Genomic DNA, 21,016 nt, shown 5'->3' on the forward strand with positions numbered 1-21,016 from the left:
CGGTGGGCCAGACACCTAACCTCTCTGTGCCTCTATTTCTTCAATGGCGAACAGGGACACTAGCAGCCCCCACATCCAGGCACAGTGGCCTGAAGGTTAAAGGCAAGGGTGGCACGAGACCTACAGCAAGAACTCTGAGCAGGGAGAGCAAGGAGCTGCCCAGAGTTCCACCACCATCTCCCCCCTGGCCGCCGAGGAAACCGAGGCTCATGATGACCTGGCCCAGGTCTGTTGGACTCACAGTTGTTCTCATCCCCAAGATCAGAGGGCTGCCACCAGGGAAGGAGATGGCCCCCAGACACAGCCCAGGAAGCACACAGGGAAGGATGCCCTGGGGACTTCGGTATGTTATTGCAAAAAAAAAACCATTTATTGCTATTTGAACCCTGCTTTCATGCCTCCATTTCCCAGAAAATGAGCCACGGGAGACACCAGGAGAGGGAGGAGACCATCCTCCTTGCACAAAACCCACTCCCTCGGATGCTGTCCTCAGCGAGGGTGGCTGGGGGCCAACCAGGGGGCCCACCCGCAGAGTGGCAGAGGAGGCAGGTTGACCCTGTGGACGTTGAGCTCTGTGGCGAAGGTCCTGGCCTTCTGGTAGAAGAAGAGCGACTTCTCACGGTCCAGGAGGAAGTTGTGGGAGATGGCGGCCGGCCGCGTGTAGATCTTCAGCTGTGCCTTCTTGTTGCCCAGGTCCACGGCGGCTGCCAGTGCCAGCTGGTAGTACCCGGCTGCATCAAACAGGTCCTGAAGGGGACAGGTCATGCTCAGCAAGAGGGGGACTTGGAGCCCGTCTTCCCAGAGGCCGTTCCTGTCTCCAGGTCATTCCACATGTCCAGCCAATGCTGGCTCACCCCATGAACCCCGAAGCCTGTGACACTGCTGTGGTCTCAGCTGCAGGAGGTGGGGACGACACTGACACCCCGGAAGCCTTCCTGACTGCCCCTACGCCCCACTCACCCCAAGTGTCCTGCCCCAGTGCCACCCTCTCTGCAGGCAGTGGCTGCTTTCCCCATGGGCTGAGGTCAGGGCAGATCCTGCCTGCTCTGAGAGTTCCATGCAGGGCCCGTGGCTCCAAGCCACAGCAGGGGCACAGCGTTGAGTGACCCAGGCTCCCCTCTGGCCCCTGTCCATGCTGACCATTTCCAGGCCCTCCACGGGACAGGCCAGGTACAAAACCATCTCACAGGTGTTCTATCTGGCAATGTTCCCTGAAATATTGACGGAGTGTGACTCCCCAGACATCCACTCCCATTTTCAATGCATCTTTGGCTCAAACTCACCATCCCTGGGTTGGGATGCCGTCTCCCAGACCTCCTCCTTGACCCTCCCATCCCCCACCCGGCTTCTCCCCAGGCGCCTCCTCCACATGGGGTCACCCAAGGGACCTCTCTAAGACCCATGCCTAGCCTGTCCCTCTACCATCTCAAGATGACTCCCAGGGCCAAGGACAAAGTCCAAGATGCAGCAGTCCATTCCCCCACTGCCCCGCCCCACACACGGCGCAGGGGCGTGAGAAGGCCCCGAGTCACCGCCACTGCTCATCCAATGCCCCTCGGCCCAGCCGAACACTGGGCTCTGTGCTGGGTGCGTGGCTGAGCCTAACGTCCTTGCTCCCAGTCTGAGGGACCTGGGAGTGAACACTGACCACACAGGGTGGCCCGGGCTGTGGCAGAGGGAAGCCCAGGAGCCTGTGGGGGGCCCAGGAGGCCCCAGACTCAGCCAGGGGTGGAAGGCAAAGGCTTCCTGAAGGGGTGGGGACATCCCAACTAAACAGGAAGGAGCCAGCCAATGCATATGTCTCTGCGTGTGCCTGTGCATGTGTCTGTGCATATGTGGGTGCCTGTGTGTCTGTGCGTGTTTGTGTGCCTGTGTGTGCGTGTCCGTGTGTGTGCCTGTGTGCATGCCTGTGTGTGTGTGCGCGCCTGTGTGTGCGTGTGCCTGTGCCCGTGTGCATTTGCGTGTGCATTTCCATGTGCCTGTAGTGTGTGCAGCAGCTAGTGAGTGGCAGGCTGAGCCAGGACACACCTAATCCTCCCTATTCCAGGGCTCGCTCTCACGTGTAGACTAAAGGGGACCCCTTTTTAGAGGCAATTGGCAAAGATGCCCATTTACCCCTGCCTCTCTGCCAGCCTTCCAGGCCCCATGCAGCCCGGCTTTTTCTCCTACTCCTCTGGGCCCTGGGTCCAGAGCCTACTATACAAGGAGGAGGGTGTAGTCTTGGAAAGACAGCCGCCCTTGGGGAATTCCAAGTGGGCCTCCCTGTGGGAAGCTGGCCTGCGCTGACAGCATAGTCACGATGAGGCCCAGAGGGCTGTGCATGGGAAGGAGGTGAAGGAGGGCTGTGCATGGGAAGGAGGTGAAGGAGGCCTCTGCCCCTCAACCCCAACCGTGGACTTTGGCCTCTCAGGTACTACTTGGCCCTTTCCTTCCTCCTGGGCAAGCGGAGTGGGTGGCAGGCTTGACCAAAAGAGATAAAGGCCTCTTCTGGGAGGCCCGTCCCCCTGGGTCCCAGGCGAGCCCCTGAGCGGTGAGCAGCGTCCCTCTGGGTCTGACACTTGGCACCTCCCTGTCTGGCTGGGACTTGGGAGGCCACAGGGACCACTTCTGACCACCAAGTGTCGCCAGCACTGGGCGGGGGCCTCCCGGGCAGCCCCAGGCCTGCGGTGGGGGATACGGGGTGGGGTCTTAGGGCTGCCCCAGCTCCTCATGTTGTTCTAAGGCCCCCAAGATCTCGGCCCCAGGACTGGAGTGCCCTGGCCCCTCAGCCCATAAGGAGCACTGACGCGGTGCCGGTGCGATGCTGAGGAGGGGCGGTGCCTGCTGGGCAGAGGGGTGGAGACACCCCAGGTCTGAGTCTGACAGTCCCAGCTCTCCACCCCTGCAGGGCTGGGGGCAGAGGGAGCACAGCACCTCCCCTCGAGACAGACCCGACCCAGCAAGGCCTCAGCCTGGCTGGCTCAGGCCCCACCGCACCTGCCCCGAGCTGGGGTTTCCCTGTCTGTGAACCCAATGGTAAGACACTGGTCCCACCCCACCCTTCCTGGGTGATGTGAAGATTCAAGGTGTCTCGGGGCTCCAGGAGGGAGTTGCTCAGTGCAGGCTGGCACCCTGGGCAGGCTTCCTAGACGAGGCGCCAGGATTTGGGTTGGATCTTGCAACGTTGATTCAATGTGAGGATGATGCCGTCCTCCGAAATGTCCTTCTCCCGACCCTGTTTTCTTTGTTAAATGCAACTTGACACTTGACTGTCAAGAATCAGCTTTGGTGTCATCTCCTCCAGGAGGGCCCCCCGACTACAATCCTCCTTCTTTACCCAGAGGACACCATTGCCCACTCATGTGTCAGCCTCCCGGGCTGAGACAGTTCTTGAGGGTGGGGCCTGGCCAGCTTGGGAGCTGGGTTGTATCTGCTGACCTTGCCGGCTCCTCCAGCCACGTGCAGAGCTCCAGGGAGGCCACTGGGCCATTCCTAAGGAAGGCTGGAACCCAGGCCTCTGGGGTCTGGGTGGAGATCCCACTCCAAGGGGGCCAGGAACACCCCAAGCCCTGCCCCTCCCCACCCACCTTCAGGTCGTAGAAGATGATGTCACCGAGCACCAGGTACACCTTCACGTAGTAGAGGGTCTCCTCGTCGAACTCTAGCGGCGAGTTGCAGAGCTACAGGACCTTGAGGTAGAAGTGCTTTGCCAGCTTGCCATGACCCAGCTGATGGTGCAGGGCGGCCAGCCGGTGGTAGGCCATGCGCTCGTTCAGCTGGTCCCCTGGGGTGCAGGCCAAAGGGGCAGGTGTGAGGACGTGGCTCCCTGGGGCAGGGAGGGCACAGGCCCCTCAGGAGCAGGTATGCAGACCCCAGGCAGCACACCTGGCTTGCCTCCAGGCACCTGCGGTCACCTGGGCAGCTCTGGCCAGTCCCTTCTGGGTTCCCAGACTCACTTTCCCATCTGCAAAGCAGAATTAATAAGGCCTGCCCCTGTCTACTGTGAGGCTTTGGCAAAGTCGGACTTGGATGGCCCAGCTCTGTGCCTACACATAGCCACCTGCCTATGCTCACTGGTTTTAACCAGGGGAGCCCAAAAGCCATGCAGTCCAGGTGCTCCCAGGCACCCCAGCTCCAGGCAACCCACAGACATAACATCCGACTCCTCCTGGGTGTGTCACAATCAGAGCCCCCTACTTTGGGGAGTCAGCTGCACACCTACTGTGTACTGGGCCACAGGGCACAAGGCGCTGGGGCATGTGGCCTGCCTAGGGTTCCCTGTCTCTGGAGGGGGACAGATGACCCTGGCACAGCACCAGGGGATGCCCGGCCTTAAGGGGCAGACTGTTGGAAGGGGAACTGGGATTTTATCAGCCAGAGAGCTGTGTGGTTGATGAGGGTGGGAAGGGTACAAGAGAAAGGGAATATGCCACTCGGCCTGGCACATACAGGGACCAACGAGATGCCTGGCATGTCTGGAAGGCAGAGGGCACACTGGGCGGCCCTTGTGGTCAGCAGCGGGAACAGGCAGAGGAAACAGAGCTCAGTCAGGCAGGGAGCTCTGCACTGCGTGAGAGACCTCGGGCAGTGCCCCACAGCCGGACGGGGAAGCCAGTTGGGTAGATCTGCCTGCCTGGACAGGAGACCAGGAAAATCCAGCAGCTGTTTCAGCTCCTGCCCTGCAGACCTGGAGGCTGGGCTCTGGCAAAGTGTGGGTCCTGGCAGGGTGGGGGCTCAGGGGACTTACCCAGAGTGATGCTGAGTGCTAGGGCCACGTAGGCAAACTCCAAGCACTCCTGGGGATTTTCCAGTGTGGCCAGCAGTGCCACCAGCTTGTTGCACAGCTGTAGCTGCAGCGCCGCCTTGCGGTTGCCCGTAGTCATTGCCAGGGCCAGGACCCGGTCCTACCACACAGGCAGGTGGCTCAGGTTTCCCGTAGCACCCACCTTGCCCAGCGCCCTCCTCAGAGCTCAAACATGTGCTTGGAGCTTCCCACACCCCAGCTACCCCTGCACCTCCACACAGCTCTGTGCTCTGGGATAACACACAGTTCAGACACCCAAGTTGGGGGCTGAAGAATCACCTGAGGCCCATCCAGCTACACCCGGCAGCCTCAGACCCGTCTCTCCCACCTGGGCACCGGGGGTCTGACTCAGGGGAGCCAGCACTCCTCTCTGCTCTAAAAACACCACATTTATCTGTGCCCAGGGCTGAGCCACACCGTGAGCTCAGAGGAAGGGAGAAGCCATCCCACTTCCGGGTGCATGCAGACCTGGGCCTCCCACTGACATGCTGTGTGTCCTCTGACATGTCCCTGTGCCTCTCTGAGCCTCAGTTTCCTCATCTGAAAGATGGGGACAGAACTTTCCGCTCATGGTTGCTTGAGATCATCAGGTACAAGGGTAGAGCCATTGTCACATCCAGGCCCCGAGCGTTTTTCCCGGGCAGGGGCACGGTCAATATCATGCCCGGTGAGACCACTTGGAAACTAGCATGTGCATGGGTGGCCCTGCCTCCAGGTGGGAGGCCTCTGCCCTGCCACACCTGTGCCTCAGCCCTCCAGGTGCCCCCCTGAGGCCCACCCACATCAGCCCACAGGCCAGCTCACCCACATCAGCCCACAGGCCAGCTCACCCGGTAGAAGGACACAGCTTTCTCCCGCTCCCAGGCCCCACTGACGAAGATGTCTCCAGCTGCCTCAAACAGCTCCAGCCCCAGGTTGGGGTCGCCTGTGTACAGGAACACATTCTGTGCCACCTGAAAGGAGACAGAAGTTCCCTCAAGACCCACACCTGGTGAGGTAGCCACGCCCACCTTTTCCAGCCTCCTTCCTCTCACACACTACAGGTACACCTGAGCATTTTTCAGACCCTGTGCATTAGGGCTGCCCCCACCACTGGCATGAGGACAATGAACTGATGCACCTGAGTGCCAGGAGATGACTGAGCAGCTGCAGCCCAGGAGCCCGACACCTGTGAATCCTACCACCAGGGCTAGCCGTAGCCCACTCCCCCTGCACTCAAACCAGTCTCCGTGGCCCCCAGATTGCTGGGAGCCCATCCCCTGGCTCCTTTCTGCGTTGCCACATCCCTGCCACATCAACAGTGTTTGTGGGTGGGCCTGGTCCCCTCTTGGCCATGAGCTCTTGATCCCTCTCCTCAGCTCAAGGAGGTATACAGCAGGTGCTCAGTAATGAAAGCTTCACCAGGCTTGTGGGCTTCACAATTTGTTCCAGATCACACTGTGTTTGGGAAAGCCTCTGAAAACAGCCACTATGATAGATTCATTTTGTAAGGAAATGTGCCACCTGGTGCTTGGAGCAAGTTCTTCTGTGTGTTAACTGAGTGGTCACATTATTTGAGCATGTGCTGTATTTGAGCAGGTGCTGGGCACTGTGAGGGGCCGCGCCTCTGCCCTCAGGGAGAAGATGCTGGCCACTGGGGGAGGATATGAGGGAACCAGTTGGAGGGAGGAAAAAGGCACACAACAGGTGCTCAGCAGTGGCTTAGGAATGAGTGGATGGATGGATGAATGGATGAGGAGATGTAGACACATGGATGGATGGATGAGTGTGTAGATAGATTAATGCTGGGATGGATGGATGGATGGATGGATGGATGGATGGATGGATGGATGGACGGACGGACGGGTGGGTGGATGGATGGGTGGATGGGTGGATGGATGGATGGATGGATGGATGGATGGATGGATGGATGGATGGGTGGAATGATGTGTGTATGTCTGTATGTATGTATGGGTGGGTAGATAATGTATGGATGGGTGGAGGGTAGATGATGTATGTGCATATGGATGGATAGATGGTGGATAGATGAATGTATGGATAAACAAACTGACAGATAGATGAATGGAGGGATGGATTAATAGGTAGATTGGTGGGTGGATGGATGAATGATGGATGGATGGACGAACAGTGAATGGATGGATGGGAGAAAGGATGGATGATGGAAGGATGGATGGATGGATGAATGGATGATGGATGGATGGAAGGATGAACAGGTGGATGGATGGATGATGGAAGCATGGATGGATGATGGAAGCATGGATGGATGATGGATGGATGGATGAATGGATAAAAGGATATGTGGATGGATGATGGATGGATGGAAGGATAAACAGGTGAATGGATGGATGATGGAAGGATGAACAGACAGATGGATGGAACAACAGGTGAATGGATGGATAGACGGGTGAATGGATGGATAAAAGGATGGGTGAATGATGGATGGATGAATGGACAGATGGATGGACAGATGGATGGATGAATGGACAGATGGATGGATGATGGATGGATGGATGGATGGATGGATGGATGATGGATGGATGAACAGATGAATGGATGGATGATGGAAGGATGGATGGATGAATGGATAAATGGATAGATGGATGAATGATGGATGGATGAACAAGAGGTGAGTGGATGGTTGATGGAAGGATGGATGGATGACAGATGGATATATGGATGAATGGATAAATGGATGAATGGATAAATGGATGAATGGATAAATGGATGAATGGATGAATGATGGATGAATGGTGGATGGATGAATGGTAGATGGATGGAAGGATGAACAGGTGGATGGATGGAAGGAGGAACAGGTGAATGGATGGTTGATGGAAGGATGAATGGACGGATGGATGGATGAACAGGTGAATGGATGGATAGACAGGTGAATGGATGGATGATAAATGGATGGATGATAAAAGGATGGATGATAAAAGGATGGATGGATGAATGGACAGATGGATGGATGATGGCTGGATGGATGATGGATGGGTGGATAAATGGATGGATGGATGGATGATGGATAGATGGAAGGATGAACAGATGAATAGATGGATGATGGAAGGATAGATGATGGAAAGATGGGTGGATGATGGAAGGATGGATGGATGGATGAATGGATAAATGGATGGATGGAAGGATGAACAGGAGGTGAGTGGATGGATGATGGAAGGATAGATGGATGATAGATGGATGGATGGATATATGGATGAATGGATAAATGGATGGATGGATGGATGAATGATGGATGGATGGAAGGATGAACAGGTGAATGGATGGATGATGGAAGGATGGATGGATGAATGGACGAACAGGTGGATGGATGGTGGCTGAATGAATGGATGATAAAAGAATGGATGAATGATGGATGGACGAATGGATGGATGGATGGATGGACGATAGATGGATGAATGGAAGGATGAACAGGTGAATGGAAGGATGAACAGGTGAATGGATGTATGATAGAAGGATGGATGGATGGATGGAAGGATGAGCAGGTGAGTGGATGAATGATGGAAGGATGGATGGATGATGGATAGATGGAAGAATGAACAGGTGAATGGATGACGGAATGATGGAAGAATGGACGGAGAGATGGATGAACAGGTGAATGGATGGATGGATGATAAAAGGATGGATGATGAATGAATGGATGGATGGATGGACAGCTGAATGAAAGCATCATGGATGGATGGAAGATGGTTGGATGGATAATGGAAAGACGGATGGAAGGATGGATGGAAGGATGGACGAACAGGTGAATGGATGGACGAAGAGGTGAACAGAAGCATGATGGATGGATGGATGGATAGAAGGATGAACAGTTGGATGGATGATGGAAAGATAGATGGAAGGATGGATGGATGGACGAACAGGTGAATGGATGGATGGACAGGTGAATGGATGGATGATAAAAGGATGGATGGATGATAGATGGATGGATGGACGGAGGGATGGATGGATGGACGGAGGGATGGATGATGGATTGATGGATGGATGCGTGGAAAGACAAATAGGTGAATGGATGGATGATGGAAGGATGGAAGGATGGATGGATGGATGATAGATGGATAGATGGAAGGACCCACAGGTATATGGGAAGATGATGGAAGAATGGATGGATGATGGATGGATGGATGGAAGGATGAGCAGGTAAACAGATAGATGATGGAAGGATGAATGGATGGGTGGATGGACAGGTGAATGGATGGATAGACGGGTGAATAGATGGATGAGAAAAGGATGGATGAATGATGGATGGATGGATGGATGGATGGATGGATGGACAGATGGATGGATGGATGGATGAACAGGTAAATAGATGATGGAAGGATGAATGGATGGGTGGATGGACAGAGAGTGAACAGCACAGGGGTCCTCCTGCATCCCTTGCCACTCACCTGGATGTACAGGTCCACCAGCTCGCTCTGCTGCAGGCTGTAATAGATCTTCCCTGCTTGCAGCCAGGCACGCGCCTCCTTCTCTTTCTTCTGAAGATCAATGAAAATCCCCAGACTTCATTTAGTGTAGTCCAGAGTGGATTTGTAGGCCCTGGAATCAGACACAGGTGTCAGAACAAGGGCTTTCATCCTCCTGGAACCAGTCTGCCTCCTCCTGTGGGTCTGGTGACAGATGAATCTGGAATGTGCGGACTGGGAACGGCCCTCTTGTGTGTGCAGTGTTCTGCCCTTCCCAAGCTGCTAGGAGGGCCAGGGTGAACACACACAGCATGGAAAAGATGAAGGACATCCTTCTGAGGGAATTGAGCATCATGCTGCCCTGTAGCAGGAGGAGTGTGCTAGTCCATCTCCCCTGCCTCCCAGACATGGCCTGTGTCTTCTCCACACGCACCAGGAGCCGTTAGTGTTCAGAGGCTATCTGGGCCGATGGTTCTCAAGGTGTGCAGGTATCACAGTCACCCGGAGGCCTGTCCCTATAGCTTGCTGGCCCTGCCCACAGAGCTTCCGGCTCCACAGGCCTGGGGCAGGCCCTAGAACTCCCACTTGCCACAGGCTCCTAGGTGACATAGATGCTGCTCTGCTGGTCCAGGGACTACACTTTGAGAAGCATGGCTCTAGCACACTGGCCCATTTTCCTTCTGTGAACCTGAGACCAAGACTGGAGCCAGTCTCCCAGGTCCCCATGGAATCTGGCTCCTTCCCTGCTCTCTCAGTAAGTCCGACACTCGAGGGGGTGTGACTGCAGCAATGTCACTGGGCCCTGTGGGTGGGGTGGCCAGGGCCATGGTTACCCCACCAGGTCAGGATGCTTGGGGGAAGCCGAGTAGGCCACATATGGGATGTGAGACCTTGAAACCCTGCCCCAGGGAAGCAGGTGACACAACTGGCTCTGTCTTCTGTGGGAGAGAAGCCACAGGTGGCTGCTGTGGTCACATTTAAGGGGACAGATGAAGGCCAGGAGTGAAGATTCAGGGCAGGCAGAGGTCAGATGACAAAAGCCACCATAGTAGGAAGAACAGCCCAGAGTGCACGTACTGCCTCTGCTGGGGTGGAGATGACCTTTGACCCAACAAGGGAGGCTCAAGCTGGGACTCACGGGCCAGCAGCAGCCCTGGAACGACCCCAGGCCCACCAGCTCAAAGCATCTGATGCCAAGGAACCAAATGATCAAAAGGAGAGGGGCTGCTAGGGTCCTGGGCCAGCTTTCTTGTGCCCCCCTCCCTGCCCTGCCCGTCCCCACCTCCACCACCGCAAAGCCAGCCCTTACCGCTCGGTACCCAGGGACAGGTAGAGCTGACTGATGGTCTCCAGGGGCTGCCCCTCCAGCACCTTGTCGGCCACCTTGCGGGCCAGGGAGAGCTGGAGCTCATGGTAGATGACACACTGGGCCTCGCTGGGCATGACGGTGCCGTAGAAGTAGCACAGCCGCTGGACGGCCCACAGCTGGCCTGGGCAGAAGACAAAATGGAAGATGTTAGTCTCCCAGCGTCGAAGCGAGGCTGGCTGGGCTCGGAGGCCCCTGCGCCATGCTTGCCTCTTTCACACCTCTGTGAGCCTGGGCCCCATAGGTGGGGAGACTGAGCACAGACAGGCCATGCACCCATTTCAGGACAGATTCCGAACACACAGTCACATGGGCACACCTTGGTGCAGATGCTCATGGTAGAGGCCGGCCTTCTTTACAACTCCCAGGGCCGAGGTCCTGGCCAGGCTCGGCCCCTGCACCAGGCCATCTATTTCTGCTTCACAAAGCCTCTCTGGCCAGGACCACGGCCGCCTTCAGCCTGAGCTGATGAGGCCAGGGGCACAAGTAGCCCCTGTCGCAGATGGAACCCTGAGAGAGCAAAGCCAAGCGTCATGTCTGCCACATACGGCATCATGTTGGGGGAACGGGGTTCAAAGCTGGGCCCTGGCGGTGGAAAGCTTCTGATTTTCTAGTGCCAGAAACATTCCGGAGATTAACACAAGAAACCAGGTACGCCGAATGGACATCTGTTACACACACCACCCAACAACAGCTGAATACACAGTCCTCTCGAGCACCCATGGGACATTCCCCATGACAGACCATGTGCCAGGCCACAAAATGAGCCTCAGTGAATGGAGAAGGTCTGAGACCAAAGCAGAGGTGTTCTTCAGCTGTACTGGCATGAAACTGGAAATCAACAGTGAAGGAAATGTGACAAATTCAAAAATATGTGGAAATTACACACTCCTAAACAACCAGTGAGTCAAAGAGACCATCAGGGAAACTGAAAACTAATTTGAGAAGAATGCAAACAAATGCACAGCCCGGGCCAGCGCGGTGGCTCACGCCTGTCATCCCAGCACTGTGGGAGGCCGAGGCGGGAGGATCGCTTGAGTCCAGGAGTTTGAGAACAGCCTGGGAAACATGGTGAAATCCCGTCTCTATAAAAAAATAAAATATAAAAATTAGCCGGGTAGGGTGGTGCACGTCTGTAATCCCAGCTACTCGGGAGGCTGAGGCATGAGAATGGCTTGAACCTGGGTAGAAGTTGCAGTGAGCCAAGATTGCACCACTGCACCCCACCCTGGGCAATAGAGCAAAACTCTGTCTTTAAAAAAAAAAAAATAGCACAGTGTACCAAAAATTCCAAGATGCAGCTAAGGCAGTGCTGAAAGGGAAATTTATAACTGTAAATGTCTACATTCAAAGAAAGAAGAAAAATCTCAAATCAAAAACCTAACCTTCCACCTTGAGAAACTAGAAAAAGAATGAACTAAACCCAAAGCAAATAAAAGGAAGAAAATAATAAACATGAGAGTGGAAATGGGAAGTAAAAATACAGAGAATGGAAAAACAAAAGAGATAATCAACAGAACCAAAAGTGGGTTTTTTGAAAATAATAACAAAATTGACAAATCTTTCACCAGACTGACCAAGAAAAGAAAGAGGGACACAAATGACTGAAATCAGAGACTGAGCACCATGGCTCACGCCTGTCATCCCAGCGCTTTGTGAGGCCGAGGTGGAAGGATCACTGAGGCCAGCATTCAAGACCAGCCTGGGGGAACATGATGAGACCCCATCTCTAATAAAAAGAAATAAATAAAAAATTAAAAACCCAAGTTTCTAAAATGAGAAATGAAAGAGGAAACATTATTGCCAACCTGACAGAAATAAAAGGATTCCATGAAAACACTACGAACAACTCTACACCAACAAATCAGACCATCTAGACACAACAGCCAAACTCCTAAAATGACACAAACTACCAAAAATGACTCAAAAATGACCCCAAGTAAGCATGTGGGGTATCAGCCCCGCCCTCGGTCTCCTCGACCGTTCAGCGCAGGGTGGGGAGATAGGGAAGCATGATCCCCGTTCCCTGGCCTGCATTTCCAAGTCTGAATCCCCCAGCACCCTGGGGAGGGCCTCGTAGGAGGAGGTGCCACAGGCTATTGTGCCAGGAGCCACGGGAGGCTGCAGTGGGGGTTGGGGCGCTGGATTCCTGGAGGGTCTCCTTCCAGTCAAAGAATGCCCCTGGGGAAGAAGCCTGGGTCTGAACCTCCCAACCCTCCTTGGGCAGATGTGTGGGACCGGGGCCCCTTCACACGGTCCTTCCCAAAATCTCATCCCTCCTAGGGCCAGGAGTGGGTGCCAGGCCTGTGCTGGGAAATGGGCAGATTTGGCCACAGCCCCTGGGGCTCTGGTCCAGGCCACAGGAGGCAGCTCTGAGTGGTCTCACGATGCCATGACAAAGCGCTGCAAGGCAGAGGGGACCCACAACAGTATCCCTTGTCTCGGCCATTTCCCTGGACTCAACTTCCTCATCTATCCTCTGCGGCCTAGATTTCGGACAGCCCTGCCCACCTACTGTCCATTCACTGCTCAGTCTGCAGTGACTATTGGATAGCACTCCATGGCTCCCCAGTGCTCTTGGGGAAAAGGCCAAGCCACAGCCTGAGGCCCCAGGCCCTGCTTAGCTCTCCAGAAGAGCTTCTCACCATCCAGCACCCAACCCACGCACTCCTAACTCTGCACCTCCCTGCATAAGCCCTGCTCACTCACCCCCGCTCACACCCCACTTATCCCCGCTCACACTTCTGCTCACTCACCCCAATCACACCTCCGCTCACTCACCCCCACTCACTCATCTCCACTCACACTCCCGCTCACTCACCCCATCACACCTCCGCTCACTCACCCCCACTCATCTCCACTCACACTCCCGCTCACTCACCCCCATCACACCTCCGCTCACTCACCCCCACTCAGTCATCCCCGCTCACACTCCTGCTCACTCACCCCCATCACACCTCCACTCACTCACCCCCACTCACTCATCTCCACTCACACTCCCGCTCACTCATCCCCACTCACTCACCACCGCACCCCACTCATCCCAGCTCACACTCCTGCTCACTCACTCCCATCACACCTCTGCTCACTCACCCCCACTCACTCATCCCTGCTCACTCACCCCCATCACACCTCCGCTCACTCACCACCACTCACTCATCCCCGCTCACACTCCCGTTCGCTCACCCCCACTCACTCACCCCCACTCACTCACCCCCACTCAATCACCCCCACTCACTCACCGCCGCTCACACCCCCTTCATCCCCGCTCACTCACCCCCACTCGCTCACCCCTGCTCACACCCCACTCATTCCCGCTCACACTCCCACTCTCTCACCCCCATCACACCTCCACTCACTCACCCCCACTCACTCATCCCCGCTCACTCACCCCCACTCACTCACCACCACTCACCCCCACTAGCTTATCCCTGGTCCTTCACACAGGCTACACCACCAGCCCCTCCCCCACCACCTATTACTTGACTAAATCCTCTCAACCCTCTGGTCCCAGACTAAGAGTCTTCCCTAACCCGGGGCCAAGTGCTGCCCCGCCATCACGCCACTCACCCTTTTGTGGCTTCTCTGGCCTAAAGCTCACATTCTCACGCTCAGTCCCTGCCACCCGAGGACCCCACAAGCCCCATTTATGGGTGGGGCCTGGCACACACTGCACAACGAGCTGCTTTTGCATGAACTGCTCTGCGGCTTTGGGCAATCACCCGCCCCATGTCCTCTGTGAAGTGGGATGACAGGTGCGCAGGCTGCCAACACACCAAGCAGATAACACGGGCACAAGAACCGGCGTTCAGGGCCTGGCTCATGGAGGGGCCCCAAGTCCCAGCTCAGCAGAGCCTGTCTTGATCCCAGGGTTATGGCTAGGGATTCCCAGCATGCAGGACTTTCCGTGCTCAAGGCAGCATGGTCCCTGGGCAAAGTGGGAAGAGCTGGCTGCCCCAGTAGGGCAGAGGGCCTGGCCCTGCGTGGGAACCGCCTGTCTCCAGGGCGCTTGCCAACATCTGCTGCTGGCCATGACTCAGCACTTTCGATGGTAGAAAAACCACCACTTGTTTCTGAATCACAAACCCCAGGTGTGCCCTGACGCGAGTGGCCCCGGAAGGCGCACAGGAGGAACCGGGGCACTCACTCTCCACAAGGCCCATCTCCACAGCGACCAGAAGGGCCCACTCATAGTAGCCCTTGCCCTGCTGGGCCGGACCCTGGTGGGTGCAGAGGTGGCCCAGCTGCAGGAGCACGTGGGTGAAGTCCCGGCCACACTCCCTGCAGGGCAGCCTCGAGAACAGCCTCACGGCCTCCAGGAGGTGGTGCTGGGCCAGCCTGCTGGCACCCGCGTGCAGACATAGGGTCCCGAAGTTGGCCAGCACCACTGCCTGGTTCCTCCGCTGGCCCAGGTCCTGAGCCACCCGCAGGGTACGGTAGTAGCCCTAGGCTGCCTGTCTCATCTGGCCCAGCAGGGCAAGGGCTACTATGCCTTCAGAGCCACGTCTCTCTCTTGTCATCTAACCCATTTAAACTCTCCTTTCAAACTATATGCCAGACCTAACCACTTCTCACCTTTCTCATCATTTCCAACCAGGTCCAGCCCTCATCAGAGCGCTCTGGGTTACTGCAAAAGCCTCCCAATCGCCAGGCACAGTGGCTCATGCTTGTAATCCCAGTACTTTGGTAGACCAAGGCAGGTGGATCATCAGAGGTCAGGAGTTCAAGACCAGCCTGGCCAACATGGTGAAACCCCTCTACTAAAAATACAAAAAATTAGCCAAGCATGGTGGTGGGTGCCTGTAATCCCAGCTATTCGGGAGGCTGAAGCAGGAGAATCACTTGAACACAGAAGGCAGAGGTTACAGTGAGCCGAGATCGTGCCATTGCACTCCAGCCTGGGTGACAAGAGCAAAACTCCATCTCAGAAGGTTTAAAAAAAAAAAAAAAAAAGCCTCCCAACCTACCTCTCTCCTTCCACCTTTCACCCTGCCCTGCATTCTACCTTCCACTCTCAAACATTTCAGAAAAAAAAAAAAAATTATATCCACAGAGAGAGAAAGAGAAAGTGCAAATGGGGTAAAATGTTTGGGGAATCTGAGGGAAGAGTATATGGGAATTCTCTGTACTATTTTTGCAACTTTTCCATAAGTCTAGATTATTTTGAATTCAAGAGTTAAACAAAGAAAAAACAAAAACCAAAACAAAAACAAAACACTATCTCCCTTTGTGAATCCATCCTGTCTTTCCCCTGGCAACTGAAGGACACTCTCAACTAAGCACATCTATTTTTTCATGAACACTAAAAGAACCCTTGACTAGTTTTGACTTTCTGTGCTTGGCAGTAGAATTTCATATATATGTGTGTGTGTACATATATGTGTGTGGTGTGTGTGTATATACAGAAAGGGAGAAATATATATGTGTATATATATATAAATATATTGTAAATTTACAATGGTAATGTGTATACATATAAATATATGTGTGTGTGTAGATATATATAATACATACCCCATAGCCTGTCCTTAACCAGTTCTAAACTTAGTCGGAAAAACACATACCTAAGCAGAGAATTTCAAAATAATATGATGAACATTTTGATAGAGGGATGTGTTGCTATGGAACATGCTGCTAAGACACAAAACCTCCTAGATGGGGCAAAGAATGAACGAAGTTTTGCACCTATAGGCACCCCCTCTGATATCCCCTCAAACGTTTATATTTATATGCATTTGTTTCCCCCAGGACCCCCGTTTCATAAGGGTTAGTCCTAGAGCCTAGCAAGTTCCTACTACAGCTGGCACACATATGCCATTCAAGAAACAGTGGCTGAGTGAATGACGAGTTAAGAACCATTTGTCAGCCAGTGCTCAGTAATACAAAATGCACTGGTATGCAAATTATATTTTTGTTGAAAGCAAGGGCAGGATCACAAATTATCTTTCCAGAGAGAGCAAACCTCAAAAGCTTCTTTACCCTACTAAAGCACGTTATAAGAAGCTCCCCTTATATAAAAGAAAACCTCCTCATTCGTTATCAATGGCATGGAAACCTAATAAGCCTTCACCTCTGATGACATCTCTTCCATCCCCAGGGCTAGAAGAAGGAGGTTCCGGAAACCCTGGTAGTTGTGAAGGTGGCTCCCAGCTCTGACAGTCTTGAACCCTGTGGGTGCGGGGGTCACACAGCAGAAGAACAACAGAGGGAAGCATCATCAGGCTTTGAATATGTTTGAACCAGAGATGGCAAATAGGCTGCAGCCAACTGAAAACACCAGAGATTCATGGTGGCCACCTGAGGGGTTGTGCTCTTAAAAAACAAAAATTAAAATTAAAAATTAAAAAATTAAAAAAGGAAGGGGTCAAGAATCCATCAGGTCTGACTGAGATGTGTATCAGTGACTAACACCCCATATGGCAAAAGTACTCCGGTGCGCTTTGGGTACTCACAGCTTCAGCAGTATTCAAAGGCGTGTGCTTCCCTAAGACTAAGCCACGGGAATACCCCCAGCAACAATGCCAGGAGAAATGTCTAACATGGATTTGGCTAGAAATACAGTTGTCTTTAACAAATTAACACTGAATAAATCCTGACTTATTAGAGCCTGCGAGAATGACATTCTCAATGATAACAGTTATCACTACAATCTCCAAACATCTGCGATCCTGCGAGGAGGAACTGTGACAGCGCAGGCCACGTGTCCAGACTGCTTCCCAGACTGCCTGTTACAGAATAAAAGAAATGAAACCCCCCCTAAGAATGTCTTCACTCACATTTAGCCAGTTGTTCCTTTGTGTGCATCTCTGTGCTAAAATGGCCATTCTTCCCCACAGCCTGAAGTCATACGCTAAAATAAATGAGACTCACATGAAGCCAGAAATGTGCAGATGCCAAGGAAACCAACACAAACAAAATGGGCTGGAGAGTGTGGCCAGGAGGATGGTACTTCCCAGGAAGCAATTACTTCATCTCTGCCCATGAAGCAGGCAGCTGTCACTGTCCCCCAGGCCCACGCCAGCCACTCGAAGTAGGTTCTAACCAAACTACCTCCAACAATCAACATAAATACACCACACAATTGGCTTCTGAAAGGACACCTTGCAACCAACAAGAAACTGCTAGCACAACTTTGAAAAACTGTGCAACTAAAATCCTTGGAAAGGGATCAACACTGCCACATTTTGACTCAAATACTGTTTCGTGGTAGCACTGCAATAATTCACTGAAACAAAAGAATGAATGAGGAACATTATATAAATGAATATAAAAGAATGAATGAAGAATGAACATTATATAAATGAATGTTTATATAGGAATCAGAGGAAGCATGACTAATCATTTAAAGAAATAGGTCAAGAAACTGCTAGGTTCAGATGCTACCGTGAGACACTGTCAGGGCCTTAGGCAAATTCACTTCTCTTGGTCCTGTTTCTAGGTTCATCAAAAATCAGCTTCGGATTAGGGAATCTGTTGCTTTCCAATGCCTTCCTTCTGCGATTCCAGCCCAGATTTTAGGACTGCTCTCCCACTTGGTATATGAAAGCACTTTCTATGTATAATAGCAAGAGTACATTTCTGTGTTGAATGCGGTTTGGGACCTACTCTATGAGGCAGAATATCATCATATAATTTTAAGCATGACAACAAGACACATTCTAGATAAGGATAACACATAAGGCGTGGCCATACACCTGTGCGTGCCTGGCAGGGAGATGGGGAAGTCTCATTTAATGAAGCCGGGGTGCCTGTTGCACCTTAACATCCTCAGTCCACATCAAGTTCACAACGTCCTTCTGACATCAAACCACAGGTATCACATACTTTTCCATACTTTCCACCCAAGATTAAAATATGCAGAGCACCGTGATAAACACACCTCCATCCCCAGCATGTGGGCTCACATTCTGTAGAATTACATACTTTCGGGGCAAAATGGTGACCAGGTTGTAGCGGCAAGCAAGACTGGGCTCCGTGGGGACAGCAGGCCCTGCAGCAGCCATCACTCCTGTCGCCACAGTCTGATGCAGCTGCAGAGAAGCTGTGGCTGAGGCCATTCACTTTGTGAGAGAACCGCACAGGAGGGAAAAGGTAGGGAAGGTAGGGAAGAGGGCAATGTCAGGCTTCTGAGCCCAAGCCAAGCCATCGCATCCCCTGTGACTTGCACATATATGCCCAGATGGCCTGAAGTAACTGAAGAATCACAAAAGAAGTGCAAATGCCCTGTCCCGCCTTAACTGATGACATTCCACCACAAAAGAAGTGAAAATGGCCGGTTCTTGCCTTAAGTGATGATATTATCTTGTGAAATTCCTTTTCCTGGCTCATCCTGGCTCAAAAAGCTCCCACACTGAGCACCTTGTGACCCCCACTCCTGCCCACCAGAGAACAACCCCCCTTTGACTGTAATTTTCCTTTACCTACCCAAATCCTATAAAACGGCCCCACCCTTATCTCCCTCCACTGACTCTCCTTTAGGACTCAGCCCGCCTGCACCCAGGTGATTAAAAAGCTTTATTGCTCACACAAAGCCTGTTTGGTGGTCTCTTCACACGGACATACATGACAGGCAGGTGCAGAGCCAGGGAAGGATCTGTGATGAGAACAGAAAGGAATGCGCCTCCCTGTACACACACTCGGATTTTATGACAATGTGGGTAGGGGGCTGAACTGGATGCCTGAGAACATTCCTCCAAGTTCCTTTGCTGATTTTCTAAATATTGGTGTAAAATCTGAATTCAGAAAATTTTTTTAAATCGCTTCAATCAACATCTTTGTCTGGTGCTCAGCATCAGGTCTACATGATTATCTAGAAAACCAACTTCAGTTCTAAGGCTCACGTCCTCCTACAGTGTCCCAGGGATTTTACAAGGGAACGCACCTCTCATTCGCATCAAGAACACACACAACTACCATTAAATAAATGCTTAATTTGCTTACACAATTTTTTAAACACCCAGATTTGAAATACAATAAAGAAGACAACTTTTTGATAGCTCTGCTTGCCAACTGGGAACTGCAGGTGGAGAAAATAACCTGCCATGATTTCTAACCAGTCAACCACCTGTCTTCCCTGGCTGCAGTAGGAGCAATCTTTCTGAGCTCAGGATGAAAAAGAACCCAGCTGGTTAAGGGACAGATAATCATCAGTTCTCAGCAGGCCTCCCAGGAATCCCCATGTGATACGTAGAAGTAAAAAGCTATCAATGACCAAGCATCTGGACGCTTATCCCACCTTGCCATCTGCTTCTCCTGCCATGCAAATATAAAATTAATAAGCCTGCTATTAGAGAACAGAGTTGGTGCTGCATCTGTCTTCCTAAAATTACGGATAATTACCAGCCCACAATGGCTTCTAATCAGATTTGAGTGGTCCCTTAGACAGGAAGCTAAAGTGCCTCAGCCCTAAACTGAGAAGAAAACAGAAACTGGAATGTTCTAGGTTTGATTTTTTCCCCCTTGTTCTAAAGTTGCTGTTCCCAAATCTCCTTCTACTGTCTTGTTTATAAAATGTATGAGAAACAGGGAAATTAAAAGACACTATAGAAATGGCCACTTTTTCTAGGTACAAACTTCGTTAACATGATTTTCAGTTGCTGGGCTTTTTCTCCACAAACTGTGAGCCTGGAGTACATTTTTCTCCCTCGTGGTTACACATTCAGAGTCAGGGAAAGTGGCTTTAGCAGTAAAGAGGGGAGTGCAGTGAGAAGTGACTGGGCACTGAGAAGGGCAGACAGGGACTCTACCTCGGTGTCCTGCAGCATTCCTGGGCCTCGGCCTTTACTTTTCTATCTGAACAAGGGATCTAAAGGCCCGTGATTCTAGGCCACGACAGCTCTTCATACACACATACGCAAATATCACACGCCTATGTGAAAAGCTGTGACACTTGGCTGATTCCCTGAAGAAGTTATCTTGTATCATTTCTACTCAAGTACTCCACCTCCTTCCAGACAAGTATCTGAGGATGATGGGCTATCCCACAGCAATGTGTGTAACCTCTCCTGCTTATGATCCCTGTTCACATAGCATTTTCCAAAAGCATTTGGTGTGAAGTGACAGAAGAAAGAAGAAGAAGGTTCTTTTAGCCCATTCATTCATTCATTCATTCATTCAACAAATATTGACTGACTACGTGCCAGGCACTGGTGATATAACAAGGAACATATATATTTTTGTAGGTAGAGACAGACAACCAAAAAGTATGTTAAAGAGTGATCAATGCGGTAGAGGAAAATACACCAGGAAACAGGAAAGAAGAATACCCCTAGCCACCCTACACTGGGGTGATGCCAGCGTTACAAAATGGAAACAGCGGCCTGGCACGGTGGCTCACACCTGTAATCTCAGCTCTTTGGGAGACTGACGCAGGCAGATCATCTGAGTTCAGGAGTTCAAGATCAGCCTGACCAATACGGCAAAACTCTGTCTCTACTAAAAACATAAAAA

The 21,016-nt window shown here is 52.4% G+C and overlaps 1 protein-coding gene across 2 annotated transcripts in view; it reads right to left on the reverse strand.

The window, feature by feature from the left end:
* Nucleotides 1-346: 346 nt before the first annotated feature.
* LOC144339525 (SH3 domain and tetratricopeptide repeat-containing protein 1-like) overlaps nt 347-21,016 on the reverse strand; it is a 56,287-nt gene continuing 35,617 nt past the window's right edge. Inside the window, exons 2-7 of one of the 2 annotated variants that reach the window (XM_077994208.1) lie at nt 10,511-10,691; nt 9,184-9,334; nt 5,614-5,736; nt 4,727-4,883; nt 3,567-3,763; nt 347-747 (exon numbers count right to left, since the gene is read on the reverse strand). In XM_077994208.1, coding sequence (XP_077850334.1) covers nt 3,660-3,763; nt 4,727-4,862 — 240 coding nt within the window. In that variant the 5' untranslated portion in view covers nt 4,863-4,883; nt 5,614-5,736; nt 9,184-9,334; nt 10,511-10,691 and the 3' untranslated portion in view covers nt 347-747; nt 3,567-3,659. The remainder of the gene's footprint in view (nt 748-3,566; nt 3,764-4,726; nt 4,884-5,613; nt 5,737-9,183; nt 9,335-10,510; nt 10,692-21,016) is intronic. The other variant, XM_077994207.1, reaches the window with a different exon arrangement.

The sequence above is a fragment of the Macaca mulatta genome, chromosome 2, assembly GCF_049350105.2.
Source record: "Macaca mulatta isolate MMU2019108-1 chromosome 2, T2T-MMU8v2.0, whole genome shotgun sequence".
Taxonomy (NCBI): domain Eukaryota; kingdom Metazoa; phylum Chordata; class Mammalia; order Primates; family Cercopithecidae; genus Macaca; species Macaca mulatta.